The sequence below is a fragment of the Sciurus carolinensis genome, chromosome 1, assembly GCF_902686445.1.
Source record: "Sciurus carolinensis chromosome 1, mSciCar1.2, whole genome shotgun sequence".
Classification (NCBI taxonomy): domain Eukaryota; kingdom Metazoa; phylum Chordata; class Mammalia; order Rodentia; family Sciuridae; genus Sciurus; species Sciurus carolinensis.
This window is the reverse complement of record NC_062213.1, coordinates 98,351,373-98,366,962: the sequence shown is the minus strand read 5'-3', so window position 1 is coordinate 98,366,962 and position 15,590 is coordinate 98,351,373. Positions and strand designations below refer to the sequence as shown.

The 15,590-nt window shown below is 37.9% G+C and overlaps 1 protein-coding gene across 6 annotated transcripts in view; it reads left to right on the top strand.

Annotated features, from left to right (window-relative positions):
• Pip5k1a (phosphatidylinositol-4-phosphate 5-kinase type 1 alpha) overlaps window positions 1-15,590 on the top strand; it is a 44,832-nt gene that overhangs the window by 19,331 nt on the left and 9,911 nt on the right. For 4 of the 6 annotated variants that reach the window (XM_047548401.1, XM_047548418.1, XM_047548388.1 and 1 more), the window contains 7 exons: window positions 4,841-4,887; window positions 7,113-7,193; window positions 9,591-9,721; window positions 10,100-10,217; window positions 10,398-10,550; window positions 11,457-11,756; window positions 14,909-15,114. In XM_047548401.1, the coding sequence (XP_047404357.1) occupies window positions 4,841-4,887; window positions 7,113-7,193; window positions 9,591-9,721; window positions 10,100-10,217; window positions 10,398-10,550; window positions 11,457-11,756; window positions 14,909-15,114 (1,036 nt within the window). The remainder of the gene's footprint in view (window positions 1-4,840; window positions 4,888-7,112; window positions 7,194-9,590; window positions 9,722-10,099; window positions 10,218-10,397; window positions 10,551-11,456; window positions 11,757-14,908; window positions 15,115-15,590) is intronic. The other 2 variants (XM_047548411.1, XM_047548392.1) reach the window with 1 other exon arrangement.

Sequence of the window (15,590 nt, the reverse complement as noted above, 5' to 3'; positions counted from 1 at the left end):
TTAAAAAACTAAAGTATAGAGATTATAACATTTGTTAAATTAGTGATTTCTTTCAGATTGTGAATCATTCTAATTCCTAAATATTTCATTAGTTTTCTTACTAAAGTCATTTGGAAGGCAGCTATCCTCACCACTGTACCACCAACACTAAAGTCATTTGGAAACTCAAAATAACAAACAAACAAAACATTCAGTGCAGGTAGAAGTTGATTCTGCATTCCTACCTACATCCTCATCTTGATTTCTGCTGTGAACAAGAATTTGGTGTTTCAGATTTACTTATTAGCGGCTGGGGATGTAGCTCAATGGTAGAGTGCTTGCCTATCAGGTTCAAGCCCTGGATTCAAACCCCAGTACCTTAAATAAATAAATAAATAAAATTTATGTATTAAATATCTGTTCACTGAAGATGTGTAAGATAAATCTGTAGTTAATCTCATCATTTATTCAAATACATGCCTTTTGTTCACTTACATTTGAAAAAGACTTCAAGAGTGTGTTGCTGGGCACAGTGGCACATCCCTATAATCCCAACAGCTCAGGAGGTTGAGTCAGGAGGATCATGAGTTCAAAGCCAGCCTCAACAAAAGCCAGGTGCTAAGCAACTCAGTGAGACCCTGTTTCTAAATAAAATACAAAATAGGGCTGAGGATGTGGTTCAGTGATCGAGTACCCCTAAGTTCAGTCACTTATTTTGGGGGCGTGTGGCATGTGCCTGTAAGTGTGTTTAGCTGGGTGTGTGGCATGTGCCTGTAATCTCAGTGACTGGGGAGGATGAGGCAGGAGAATCCCAAGTTTGAGGTCAGCCTCAGCAGTTTAGCGAGGTCCTAAGCAACTTACTGAGACCCTATCTTAAAAAATAAAAAAGGTCAGGAGATGTAGCTCAGTGGTAAAGTACCTCTGGGTTCAGTCCCAGTACCACATCTACAGAAAAATCTGCTCTGAAAGGTTAAATCTTCTCTCAAGGGTTTGTAGTTCCATAACCTTCATTCAAGATCACATAACATGATCAACAACAAAGTCAGTTCATGATCCCTGCAACTGTATTCCCCTCCCTCTTTTCCCTTCTATACTCCCATTCTCCTTCCCTTACTAGATTTCCTTTCTGTCATTATTAATTTATATTTGATTAGTTCTTTCTACCTATGCATAAAGGTGAAGTTCCCTGTGGTATATTTATTTATGCACATAACATGGTTTTTAAAGAATTCATTCTACATTGCTTCCCCTTACCCATCCCTCCACATGCCTCTCGATTTCCTTCTGTATTACCATTCTTCTCTTTATGTTAATCTATCCTTCCTCCTTTATTTTACTCTAGTTTTCGTGTATGAGAGAAAACATTCAACCTTTGAGTTTGCATTTGACTTTTTTCACTTTGCATGATATTCTCCCTTTCTATCCATTTAACCAGTATTTAAATGCCAGCAACTTAATTCTTTTTTATGGATGAGTAGAACTCCATTATGTGTGTGTGTATACATACATACATACATTCATACATACGTAAATACACAATTTCTTAACCCATTTCATTCATCTATTCATGGGCATCTGGGTTGATTCCATAATTTAGCTATTGTGAATTGTGCTACTATAAGGATTGAGGTGACTATATTGCTGTAATATACCTGTTTTAGATCTTTTGGGAAAATACCAAGGAGTCAGAGAGCTGAGTCATATGGTGGTTCCATCCTGAGTTTTTTTGAGGAATCTCCATACTGTTTTCCAAAGTGGTTGTACTAGTCTGCAGTCCCACCAACAATGTATAAGTGCACCTTTTCCCCCACAGCCTCTCCAGCATTTATTATTTGTATTCTTGATCATTGCCATTCTGACTGGAGTAAGATGAAATCTTAGTGTAGTTTAGGTTTGCGTTTCCCTAGTTGCTAGAGATTTTGAGCGCTTATTCATGTATTGTGGGCCATGAATGTGTCTTCTTCTGAGAAGTTTGTTTAGTTCTTTTGTCCATTTTTGTGTTATTTGTAGGATTTTTGGTGCTAAGTATTTTGAGTTCTTTATATATTCTGGATATTAATCCCCTATCAGAGGAGTAGCTGGCCAAGATTTCCTCTCATTCCTGGGAGATTTCTGTAGGCTCGCTCTTCACAGTACATATGGATATTCAAATTTCCCAGTACCATTTGTTAAAAAGGATATCTTTTCTCCAAAATATATTTTTAGCACCTTTGTCAAATATCAGATGGCTGTAAGTATGTGAGTTTGTCTTTGTGTCTTCTGTTCTGTTCCATTGGTCTTCAGGTCTGTTTTGATGCCAATACTATGCTGTTTTTGTTACTTACAGCTCTGTAGTATAGTTTCAGATCAGGTGTCATGATGTCTTCTTCACTTTTCTTGCTTAGTATTTCTTTGGCTATTGTAACTCTTCCAAGTGAATTTTAAAAATGTTTTTTCTACTTCTGTGGAGAGAGTGTCATTGGTATTTTGATAGGTATTATTTTTGGTAGTGTAGTCATTTTGACAATATTATTCTGCTTATCCAAGAACATGGAATGGCTTTCCATCTTCTAAGGTCTTCAGTTTCTTTCTTCGATGTTCTATTATTTTCATTGTAGAGTTTTTTTGCCTCATTGGTTAATCAATTCCCAATTATTTTATTTTTTTGAGGCTATTGTGAATTGGATGGTTTTCCTGATTCCTTCCTTGGCTGTATAGGAAAACAGCCTTGGAGTATAGGAAAACTATTGATTTAATGGGTGTCGATCTTGTATCCTGCTACTTTGCTGAACTCATTTATAAGCAATAAAAGTCTTCTAGTGGAGTTTTTGAGTCTTGTAGATATAGGATCTTGTCATCAGCAAACATAGTTTGACTTCTTTTCCTATTTGAATCCCATTGATTTCCTTTTCTTGCCTGATCACTCTGGCTAATGTTTCAAAGACTATATTGAATAGGAGTGGTGAGAGTGGACAGCCCTGTCTTACTCCTGATTTTAGAGGAAATGCTTTTTAGTTTTCCTGCATTCAGTATATATTGGTTTTGGATTTGTCATAAATGGCATGTATGATGTTGAGGTAAGTTCCTTTGATCCCTAGCTTCTTTAGTGTTTGTGGGGTTTTTTGTTTGCTTGTTTATGTTCTTTTTTGGTTTCGGGGATTGAACTCTGGTGCGCCAACCACTGATCCACATCCCCAGCCCTTTTTTTCCTTTTTAAATTTTATCTGAAGATGGGGTCTCACTGAGTTGCTTAGGGCCTCCCTAAGTTGCTGAACCCATCTTTGAACTCACAATACTCCTGCCTCAGCCTCCCCAAACTGCTGGGACTACAGGCATGTGCCACTGTGCCTGGCCCCTGTGTATTATTTTATTAATCTCAATGTCATTGATTTTGTCTCTGACCTTAATTATTTCCTATCTTCTCCTGGTTTTGGAGTTAGTTTTTCTTTTTCTAAGGTCTTGAGGTAGAACGTAACTTATTTATTTATTTTATTTTATTTATTTATTTTTTTGGTGGTACTGGGGATTGAACCCAGGGCCTTGTGCATGCAAAGCAAGCACTCTTACTGAGCTATATCCTCAGCCCCCAGGATCTTTTTTTGTTTTGTTTTTTAATGTAGGTACTCAGTGCTATAAATTTTCTCTTAGAATTGCTTTTATGCTGTCCTAGGGATTTTGATAAATTGTATTTCCGTTCTTGTTTGTTTCTTGATTTTTTAATCACATTTCTTTGATCCATTCTTCACTTGAGAGTATTGTTCAGTTTCCATGTGTTTATGTGGTGAGAGCTTTTTTATTGTTTTGACATTATTTTCTCAACCTTCCTCATTTCCATAAGCCAGCTCTCTACCTGGTAAAATAATTAATATTGGAGGAAAGTACTATAGATTTTCTCTAACGTACTATAGATATACCTTAAAAGAATGTATTATCAGTTAAACCTCAGGGTCTCTGTTGAGTCCTGGGTATCTCTTATGCCTTTTCTCTTTCAGTGTGACCTTCTGACTCTGATTATTAAATGTATGAAGAACAATTACATTTAGCTGAGGGGGGGTATGCACCTATAATCCTGGCTTCTTGGGAGGCTGAAGCAGGAGGATCACAAGTTGGCTACTGGGCTACAAACCTGGGCAAAAAAATAAAAAGAACTGGGGATAGCTCAGTGGTAAAGTGCCCTTGGGTTCAATCCCCACTATTGGAGTAGGGGGGACAAATTGTGTTTCTCAGAGAAATTATGACCACTTGAATAAGAAAAGGGGCTAGAACAATAATGGAATTGCATAAGGCCTTTCTTATGCATATGTGCTTTTTGTTGTTGTTGTTTGTTTTGTTTGTTTGTTCTGGTACTGGAGATTGAACCCAGGAATGCTTAGCCACTGAGCCACATCCTCAACCCTTTTTAAAATATTCTGTTTAGCAACAGGGTCTCGCTGAGTTGCTTAGGGCCTCAGCTTCCTGAACTGCTGGGATTACAGTTGTACTCCACCACACCTGGCTTGTATTGTTTTCTTATTCTCATTTGAGGTGACATTTAAAAGCACTATTAAAAAGGATATGGTATCTGATCTGAGAGACAGACAGGAGGACTGCAAGTTCAAAGCCATCCTCAGCAGTGGTGAGGCGCTAAGCAACTCAGTGAGACCCTGTCTCTAAATAAAATACAAAATAGGACTGAGGATGTGGTTCAGTGGTTGAGTGCCCTTAAGTTTAATCCCAAATACCCCTTCACCCCCAAAATAAAAAATAAGAACATGGTGGTATCATTGAGCGAGAGCTTATAGTCTTGCTTGATGTGCAAAACCTCGATTCTTTTAGTGTGTTTGATAGAGATCGTGTATGTTTATCTCTTTATCTTTTTTTTTTTTTTTTTCCTGTTTTTAAGCAGCACCAGCACCTGGAATCAAGAGACCCATGGCATCTGCTTCTGAGGTGAGTGTCATATTAACACAGTACTTACTAAAATTTTAATCCTGATATAAAAGGATATCTGTTCATGGCATCTTTATTTTCCCTCTGCTTAGGCATTAGAAGTTAGACAGGGTTTCTTTCTTTTTTTGTGGACCTGGGTATGGAATCCAGGTTTTTTTAAGCATGTCAGGTCAGTAATCTACCAACTAGCTTACATCCCAGCCCTAGATAGGTGCTTTCTCTGTCTCCCGCTCATTTTGATTTTTATCGTACTGGGCTTTGTGCACACTGGATAAGTGCTCTATGACTGAGCTATATCCCTTTTCTTATGTTTTTGGTACTGGGGATTGAACCCAGGAGTACTTAACCACCCACATCCCCAGTCCCTTTTTATATTTTCTTTAGAAACAGAGTCTTGCTGAGTTGTGTAGGGCCTTGCTAAGTTGCTGAGTCTGGCTTCAAACTCTCAATCTTTCTTCCTTAGCCTCCATAGTTGCTAGGATCACAGGCATGCACCACTGAGCCTTGCTGGCCTCAAATATTTCATCCTCCTCCTTCAGCCTCCCAGATCATTGGGATTACAGGCACATACCACCTCAGTCAGCTCTTTGTATCTCTTTGATAGGCTACAAATTGTACAGCTCTTCTTTTGTCATTTCATTATGAATATTAACAATATCTCACATTTGTTGAACATTTCTTACCAATTGCAGTGTATATAACACCTAACAGTAAATACTGTATTTAAGTGTCCTTTATACATGTTCTTATTTAATCCTGCAAACAACCCCCAAGGAGATGAATAACTGTTAGATAGATAACTGTTGTTATCCATGATTACAGATGAAGAAAGTGAGGATTAGATGTTCTGTATACTTGCCCCAAATCACACACAACTATTAAGTGGGATTAATAAGGCTGAGATTCAAACCTTGACAGTCTGATATTGAAGCTCATTCTTTTATTTTGCTGTTACTGTCTCTTGTTCTTGTACTTTCAGTGCATAGGAAGCACTTTTTAAAAAAAAATTTTTTTTTATTTTATTTGTTTTGTTTGTAGGTGAACCCAGTGCCTTTATTTTATTTTTACATGGTGCTGAGGCTCGAACTCGGGGTCTCATGCATGCTGGGCAAACGCTCTACCACCAAGCCACAACCCCAGCCCAGAAATACTTCTTTTAATCACTAGGAACCTATAAATTTCCCAACTTCTTCTTTTCTGTACAGAATATATTTGTTTAACTTTTTCCCCATGAGTATTTCCTAGTTCTCCTTTCACCTCTTGCTTCCCTCTTATATTTTGTTTCAGAGGCCTCAGAATGCAGATCCTTTCGGATTAGGACTATAGACTTTTCTGAGTACGTTCAAAGAGTACCTTCATGTCTATTGCACTGGCATCTTGGCTTTTGGAAATAGCCTTTTAGACTCTGCTACTGGTCTTACTCTTCCCCTATTTCAGGGGCTGCTTTGTGGGTGGAAAAGAAAATTTCTGCTGGTGAATTCAGTTTGAGCAAATAATATTGAGATTGGCTTGTGGATTAGAGAAGTCATCATTTCTAAAATAAAACTGGTTAAAAAAAAAAAAAAAAAAGCCAGGTGTGGTGGCAGGCACCAGGTACTCAGGAGACTGGACAGGAGAATTGCTTGAGCCAAGAAGTTCAACTTGGGCAACATAGCAAAATTCCATCTCAATTAAAAAAAAGAAAAGAAAAGAAAAAAAGAGTGAAGAGTGTGTGAAACTCTGTTTCTACCTCTCTTGCTTTTGTGGATGAAGTTTTCCATTTTTCTGGGGCTTCTATTCCCTGCCTTTGCTCTTTCTGCTTTTCTTTATGATAATCATTTTTATTTCCTATGTTATCTTTCTAAGGACCAAAGGTAAAATATATGCCCTTTGAAATTTTTTTCTGTGATTTTGTTTTTGTTTTTGTTTTTAGTTTCTTAATACATTGGAAAGCAACTTAATAGCTGTGTATTTACATGGGGTGGAACTTCCAAAGTTTTTTTTTTTTTTTTTTTTTTTTTAAGCTGTAGATGGACACAATACTTTATTTTATTTATTTATTTTTATGTGGTGTGTTATACATCTGAGGCAAGCATTTTTTCACTGAGCTACAAACCCAGCCCTGAAGATTTTATAAAATGTTCTTAATCTAGAATGGATGTGTTTAGATTTTGTTTTGATAAACCATCACTATAACTGTTGTATTACATGAAGATCATATTTTGATCTTGACTCTTATTTTCTAGGTGCCTTGTGCCTCTACATTGCCCATCAAGAAAATAGGCCACCGAGGTGTGGATTCCTCAGGAGAGACAACATATAAAAAGGTGAGTCTCACCAGTCGCAGTGGTGCACACCTATAATCCCAGCAATTTGGGCAACTGAAGCAGAAGGATCACAAGTTCAAGGCCAGCCTTAGCCATTGAGACCCTGTCTCAAAACAAAAAGTTGTGCTGGGGATATAGCTCAATGGTAAAGCATCCCTCTGTTAAATTCCCATTACAAAAGAAAAAAAAAAAAGGTGAGTCTGGGTTGAACCATCTCATCTTTGAGAACTCAGCAGGGGCAGCTCTGCCCCCTTAATACTATTCTTCACATATTGTCCCATTTCTTAATAGTCCTAAGACTTGGACAATAACCATCATACAACTATACTTTAGAATTTATTTCACAAATGGTGAATTGTTTTCTATCTATATACATGTATTTGATTTTTGTTTTGTTTTTGTAGTGCTGGGGATTAAAACCAGGGCCTTGTGTATGCTAGGGAAGTGCTCTACCACTGAACTACATCCTCAACAGATTATGTTCTTAATGGACAAATGTAGGGTTGGTTGCTATTTCACTGAGCCTGAAGAAACTGTTTTACTGTTAGGAGTAAATATGTAACTAGTAGATCCTAAACACCATTCTCACTTTGCCACAGGAAACCATGTTTCTAAAATACTTTTATCTTTGTTGCTGCATGTTCATGAAGTAAAGGTAGATTCTGGCATGGTAATTCCACAAATAGGTAGCAGGTTGGATTCTTTTCTTTTCTTTCTTTCACTTACTGTTTTTATTTTTTTCTTTTTGCTGTTTTGTCCTGTTGTCATCAGCCTCTCTCTTCTTTTCTTCTTCCCTTCTTTACAACTCCCCTATCTCCCCCACCTCCTCTCATTCCACCAGTTCTTCATTCAATTCTGAACTAATTTGAAGCAGCTTAGACTTCCCAAGGGACAGTGCTTTAGCATCTGTACATTGTCGGATATAAAAGGATATAAGGTGCAAAAGTTTCTTGGAGTTCAGATTTGTTAGAATCCATATAAATTTTGTGTCTCTTCTTTGCTTTAATCTCATTTTCCCAAGTAGCAGAAGTGAACTGACTTGTTTCTCTCATTTGTCTGCGTCTGTAATAGGCTCTAAGGCCCATGTCAGTTTACAGAAATATTGAGCTCTTTATGTACTGAACATTGATATGAAAAGGTGGGTTTCTGATCTGATTAGGGTGGCAAACACTTAAAAAATTAGTTATAATGTTAATGTCTGCTGAGGCCTAAGTGGAATTATAAGTAATATCTGATTGGGGTTAGGATAAGAGAAATAAGTGATTGAAATGTGCTATATTGCCAGGTGTGATGGCACAAATCTATAATCTTGGCTTCTCAGGTGGCTGAGGCAGGAGGTCCTAAAGAACAGCCTCAGCGACTTAGTAAGACCCTTGCTCAAAATAATAAAAAGGGCTGGGAATGTCACTCAGTGGTAAAGTGCCCTGGGTTCAATCCCCAGTACAAACAAACATAAATATTTGTAATTATATATAAATGTACTTATATATTATATATTTAATATAATTAAATATAATATAATTTAATGATTTTAATATAATATGTATAAAATATAATAATATATGGTATATTGTATATTATATTTAAAAAGGACTAGGGTCTAACTATGGTAGAGCACCCCTGGGCTGTTAAAAGAAAAAAAAATTGAATATTCATCTATGATTACTGAGAGGATATTATATTAGCACAGATCAAGATGATGTGATATTTTGCCATGGGATTGAAATATGTATATTAGTTGTAGGTGGACACAAATATATTTTTTTGTTTTTTTAAATTTATATGGGGCTGAGGATCAAACTCAGTGCCTCACACGTGGTATAGGCAAATGCTCTACCACTGGGCTACAACTCCAGCCCTAGTATGACAATTTTAAATCTAAATACTTCTTAGAAATATTTTTAATTTTTCGTGCTTTCTTCAGTTAAGAACCTTTTGGCACTGTATTTTCTCTGACACACTAGTCAGACCCTTTTTTATAGGACTGAAGCTTCTATACCTAGTCAAATCAGAATATTGGTTAATTTTATATCAGATGAATTAAATGTTTGGAGGGCCTTGGATACTTTAGGGGAAGGAGTCTTACAAGTGAGACCTAAGATTGTTCTTTCAATACAGTCTTATCTTCCTGATATAGATATTCAGTCTCATTGAGGCTGGCCCATAAAAGGGAACACCATGTCTAGCGAAGACTTTCAGATAGTCCTATCTTTGCTACTCTATTCTTCACTGTCCTCATCTTTTCCAGTCTTAGTTACAATATAACTAAGGTTAATAACAATGTAATGGTTTAGCCTGAACTCCCCAGGGTACATTTGATTCAGCTCCTTCCTCCTAAAGTCTCATTGCTACGGTCAGGCTTAGAAACTTCTCCGTCATTCCTTTTCTGTTTCTTAGACAACCTCATCAGCTTTGAAAGGTGCCATCCAGTTAGGCATTACTCATACTGTGGGGAGCCTGAGTACCAAACCAGAGCGGGATGTCCTCATGCAAGATTTCTACGTGGTGGAGAGTATCTTCTTCCCCAGGTACAGAGGTTAATTAAAATTTACAAGAATATCCTGGAAAATGTGACTTTTTCAAATCAACCTCAGAGTAATTTTAAGGAATTGGGCCTGACTCATTTAAGTATGTGTCCAGTTCTTAGCCTGGTCATAACAGGCTGATGTGGTACTGGAGCATTTGGAGAGCAGTTGCTGCTGTGAGGCTCTGGCCTGTGGAGTGATCTGTTTAAAAACAAAAACAAAAAAACCTAGCATTGACTAGGAGACACTGTGATTCCTGTGTCTTGCTCCCCTTGTTGTAACTTTGTCCTACTAAATTTTCTCAGGAGAGAGTAATTCCTCTGGTTCTCTCAGAAGGATATATTGACCTTCCTCTGAGATTTCTTTTATTTAACTGCACAGTGAAGGGAGCAACCTGACCCCTGCTCATCACTATAATGACTTTCGTTTCAAGACCTATGCACCTGTTGCTTTCCGCTACTTCAGGGAGCTATTTGGCATCCGGCCTGATGATTACTTGGTAAGTGTCTCATATCGGAACCCTTTGACTCCAGAATTGAGGGACGTTCCCCAAGCAAGGATCATTTTCTCCACAGTTTTGTTCTCGTTTTTCTTAGAACAGAAATACATCGATAGTTGACTTCTGGTGGGACAGGCCTGATATGTTTGAATCTTTTACTGTCTTCTCTCTCGACTTCAGTATTCCTTATGTAGTGAGCCACTGATTGAACTCTGCAATTCTGGAGCTAGTGGTTCCCTTTTTTACGTGTCCAGCGATGATGAATTCATTATCAAGACAGTTCAGCATAAAGAAGCAGAGTTTCTGCAGAAGCTGCTTCCAGGATATTACATGGTAAGGGGGAGAAAGAGGAACACTGACCACCTGTGCTGGCCACTTCTAGACAATGCTATGAGGCTTGTCTTCAGCAGACCAAGACAGTATCAACCTTTTTGATTTAACAGTTATTTGTTTTTATCCCTTTGCCCCATATATTTTGCCTCACTAGGTTAAAAAGGGCTTTGTGGAAGGGCATGTTGATACATGCTTGTAATCCCAGGAACTTGAGAGGGTGAGGCAGGAGGATTGCAAATTCAAGGCCAGCCCCATCAATTTAGCAAGAGCCTGTCTCAAAATAAAAAGGGCTGGGGGATGTAGTCATGTGGTAAAGCAACCCTGGGTTCAGTCCCCATTACCAAAAAAAGGAAAAGATGGGAAGCTTTCTTTTTTCTTATTTTATGTGTTATTTGGCTTAGACTATTTTACCCAGAGGTAAGATTCAGGACAGTGGCCTTTTGTAACATTGCAGGAGATTGTTTTCTATTCTTAGTCTATTTCCTAGTTTGGGGGATGAGTTGGATTACTTTGCTTGTTGGTACTCTATTATTCTTACAGTTCTGGAGAAGTTAGGAAACTCTTTTTGCCTTGCATAGTACCCACAGGAATATATACTGTAATTAGGAATACAAGACTTTTAAAAATATTGTGTTCTCTTAAACCTCTTTGAAGGAATGTATCCTTCATATGTTTGGGACCCTAACTGATTACTCTGTTGGAAGGTCTTTTGTCCAGGTTGGTGGTGATCGCATCATTGATATATGCATTTGGAAATTTTGGCCCAATACGATGTGAGTTTATGAGCAGATCGTGCCTGAATCTCATGTGGAAGACAAAGGGAGGTTAGATGGCAACTTTTGCTCTTGAGTTTCACTAGAAAGCAGCTAACTAGCTTTACTGTGTGTTTTACTTTTGTGCCTTTAGAACCTCAATCAGAACCCTCGAACTTTGCTGCCTAAATTCTATGGACTGTACTGTGTGCAGGCAGGTGGCAAGAACATACGAATTGTGGTGATGAACAATCTTTTACCACGGTCAGTCAAGATGCACATCAAATATGACCTCAAGGGCTCAACATACAAACGACGGGCTTCTCAGAAAGAGCGAGAGAAGGTTCTCCCCACCTATAAAGACCTGGACTTTCTACAAGACATCCCTGATGGCCTTTTTTTGGATGCTGACATGTACAATGCTCTTTGTAAGACCTTGCAGCGTGACTGTTTGGTGAGTTTGTCATATTTACCTTTCAGACACCAGAAAATCTCAATAACTAAAACAACTTGGTTCTTCGAGACTGTCTTTGCGAGATGGACTCTATTCCTTAGTTCCATATCTTAGACTGCATTTAAAGTGACTTTTAAATATCATTGTCATTTTAAATGACTTGTTGCCATGCCTTTCCATTTGTAATTTCTTCCTATTTATCCTCCCACTGGGCATTACTTCCTTCTGTAGGTAGCCTGGGCCTTGTAGTCACACTTTATACTTAACTTTCATACTAGCACCATCATTCCTCAGATTTTGATCGTGTCTGCTTAATCCAAATTTGTATCTTGGAAGCTGAGTTCTGCTGAAGAAAATCACACAAACTGTATACTGGCATATCTACAGATTTATGATACTCAGTTCTACCTGGACTTCAGTATTGTTCCTCATTCCATTTCCTGTTCCTCTGAACAGGAATTTTCAGATGTTTGGCACTCTGTTAAGACCATTTCTAATTCTTAATTCCCAACTTGTTTCTCCATACCTTAATTTTTTATCCTGTGTCATCCCTTTGTGCTATGCCCATAACCAATTTATAATTGGATCTACACTTAAAAATTCTTAATTTCAGTGGGTACAGTGATGCTCACTTATAATCCTAGCTACCTAGGAGGCTAAGGCAGGAATATCACAAGTTGGAGGCCAATCAGGGCAACTTGGTGAGATGGTCTCAAAATTAAAAAGGACTGGAGATATAGCTTGGTGGTAAAGCACCCCTGGGTTCAAACCCCAGTACCAATACATAAATAAATAAATGATTCAAAATAAAAATTAAAAGGGCTGGGGATATAACTCAGTGGTAGATTGCCTGCCTGGCATTTATGAAGTCCTGTATTCGAGCTCCTATACTGCCAAAAAAAAAAAACCTTAATCTTTTTTCTCAATTTAGTAAAGGCTTTCTCCAAACCAATTGTTTTTATGCTCTAATTCATTTATTTCCTCCTGTTTCCTCATGACCTGCTTCCTCCCTTGCTTCCTTTCCTTCCTCTGTATTTCACCTCTGTTGGTTACTTGCTTTCTACATGCAAGTAAACTTTATCTCTTCTATCTAAAGTTTAGGAGGACTTTTTTTTTTTTTTTTTTTTTTCCCAGTGCTTTTGACTAATGATGCTTCCAGTCCTCCTTTTCCTTTCTCAGTTCTTATTCCTGTCCTAGGCCACTGTGTCCCTTCTTTTGTTCTCATTACTTCAGTGGAATTACTCTTTTAAGTAACTACCTACATGCTTAGTAGGATACTTCCCATTCCTTTTTTCAATTTTCTGCAGCATTTGACTTCATCATTTCCATTTTCTTGTCACACATTTCCCTACTGATTTTTCTTTATTTTTTTTTCAAAGTCACCTTCCTCTACTCAGTCCATAATATTGTCTATCCTTGCCCTCATTTGCTCAGTCTGCATCTACTTCCAAGGATAATATCTATTTTGTCTCCTTCAGTTGCAAGGACTAGAGACTTACTCAATCAATAGGGCCAGGGTTTTTTCACACTGCACAAAAATCAATCCTAGGCTCAGACTCTCCTCTCCTCTTACTCCATCCTCCTATCAAGACACCATTGGATGAATTGCACAGCACTGGAAATATATCCAGGCTTCTTTTTTTATTGTTTGATACAGGGAATTGAAACCAGGGGTGCTTAACCAGTGTGCCACATCCCCATCCCTTTTTTATTTTTTGTTTTAAGACAGGGTCTCCCTAAGTTATTGAGACTAACCTTGAACTTGCAAATGACCTCAAACTTGCAATACCCCTGCCTCAGCCTCCTGAGTTCCTTGGATTACAGGTGTGTACCACCTGACCCAGGAGTTCAGGCTTCTTATAACATAACACATATTATGCCCATCATTGTCTTGCCCCTAATCTTTCACACTAGCAATTTACATTTATGTTCCAGCAATACTAGATTATACCTCTCTGCACAAAACATGCTGTTTTGCACTCCAGGTTTTAGCAACATTCCTTCCTGCCTTTATATACTTGGACTTATTTTATGCCCAATTTCTACTTCATAAATCCATTAGATATCATTTTCTTGACTTACGTGCTTTTCTGTTGGGTAAATACTTCCCTCCTTGCATATGTTAGAATGTATTGTCTTTATTTAAATTTGTATTCCTTCTAAATTTATAATATGAAATCCTTTGTGTTTGTGTGTGTGCATATGTATGGTGTGGGGGATTGATCCCATGGCCTCCAGGGCCTTGTGCATGCTAGGCACGTGTTCTACCACTGAGCTACACCACAGCTGTGAAACTCATTAAGTATCTATAACTCTAAGTATATGTACAATGCTTCTACATGGTGGGAATTCAGTACATGTTGAATTGAATTGAGGCTGATAGGTTAAGTTCTACTCTTACAAAGAATACTTTTTTTTTTTTAAGTTGTCATCGGACCTTTATTTTACTTATTTTTATGTGGTGCTGAAAATCAAACCCAGTGCCTCAGACTTGCTAGGCAATACTCTACCATTGAGCTACAACCCTAGTCCTATAACATATACTTTTACTTAGACTCTAATTGTGGATTCTTTATAACACAAATACATATTCCTTGTTACCTTGAGAATAGTGTTGTTTTTGTGAAGAGATACAAGGAGAGAACTTTGAGTGTGTATGGATTGACAGTGGGACTTGAAAAATTAATTTCTATTACTCAAATGAGAGAAACATAAAGGGGAGGGTAATTAAAGATTGCCCAGAGAGCTTAATATTCTCTTCTTCAAAAAATAGGAAGGGGGGGGGGAGGGAAAAAAAAACAACAGAATGAATCAAACAACATTACCCTATGTAAATTTATAATTACATAAATGGTATGCCTTGACTCCATGTACAAACAGAGAAACAACATGTATCCCATTTGTTTACAATAAAAAAGGGGGGGCTGGGGAGATAGCTCAGTTGGTAGAGTGCTTGCCTTGCAAGCACAAGGCCCTGGGTTTGATCCCCAGCACCCAAAAAATAAATAAATAAAATAAAATAAAATAAATTAAAAAAAAAATAGGAAGAGGGCTGGGGTTATAGCTCAGTTGGTAGAGTGAGGCCCTGGGTTCACTCCCCAGCACTGCAAAAGAAAAAAAAAAAAGTCATGTTTGTTTGCTTTTTCCATTAGGTGCTGCAGAGTTTTAAGATAATGGACTACAGTCTTTTGATGTCAATCCACAACATAGATCATGCACAGCGAGAGCCCTTAAACAGTGAAACACAGTACTCATTTGACACTCGCAGACCAGCCCCCCAAAAAGCTCTATACTCCACTGCCATGGAATCCATTCAGGGCGAGGCTCGACGAGGTGGCACCATGGAAACAGATGATCAGTGAGTGGGCTTAGGGGTACCAGGGAGGTGAGCATAAACTCACAGCACTTTCCCTTAAATGAGGCACTTGTCCTCTGGAAAGAAAGAATAACTTTGATTCAACAGTTAAGCCAGCACCATTAATGCTTATAGAACCATAGGAAGACCTTTCTTAAGAATATAAAAGGAAAGGGGGGAGGGTCTTTGATTTGAGGTTTATAGTACATCTGGGAAGGTGAGCTATGTAAGATGAAAAGACTGAGTTTTAGACACAGTCGAAAATTATAACTTTATTATAATTTATTATAATGACTTCTTTATGCGAGGCAACTTCTTAGCATCATGGATTTATCTAATGAGTGTAGTTAGTAAAATACACTAAGTGTCTTTAGGTGGTTCATTTGTTAGGTATCCTATAACGTGACTCTTTAAAGTATCTTAGTGGGCATAAGTTAAAATAATGAAAGTTCTTAGGAAGTTTAGAGTTAATTGGGGGA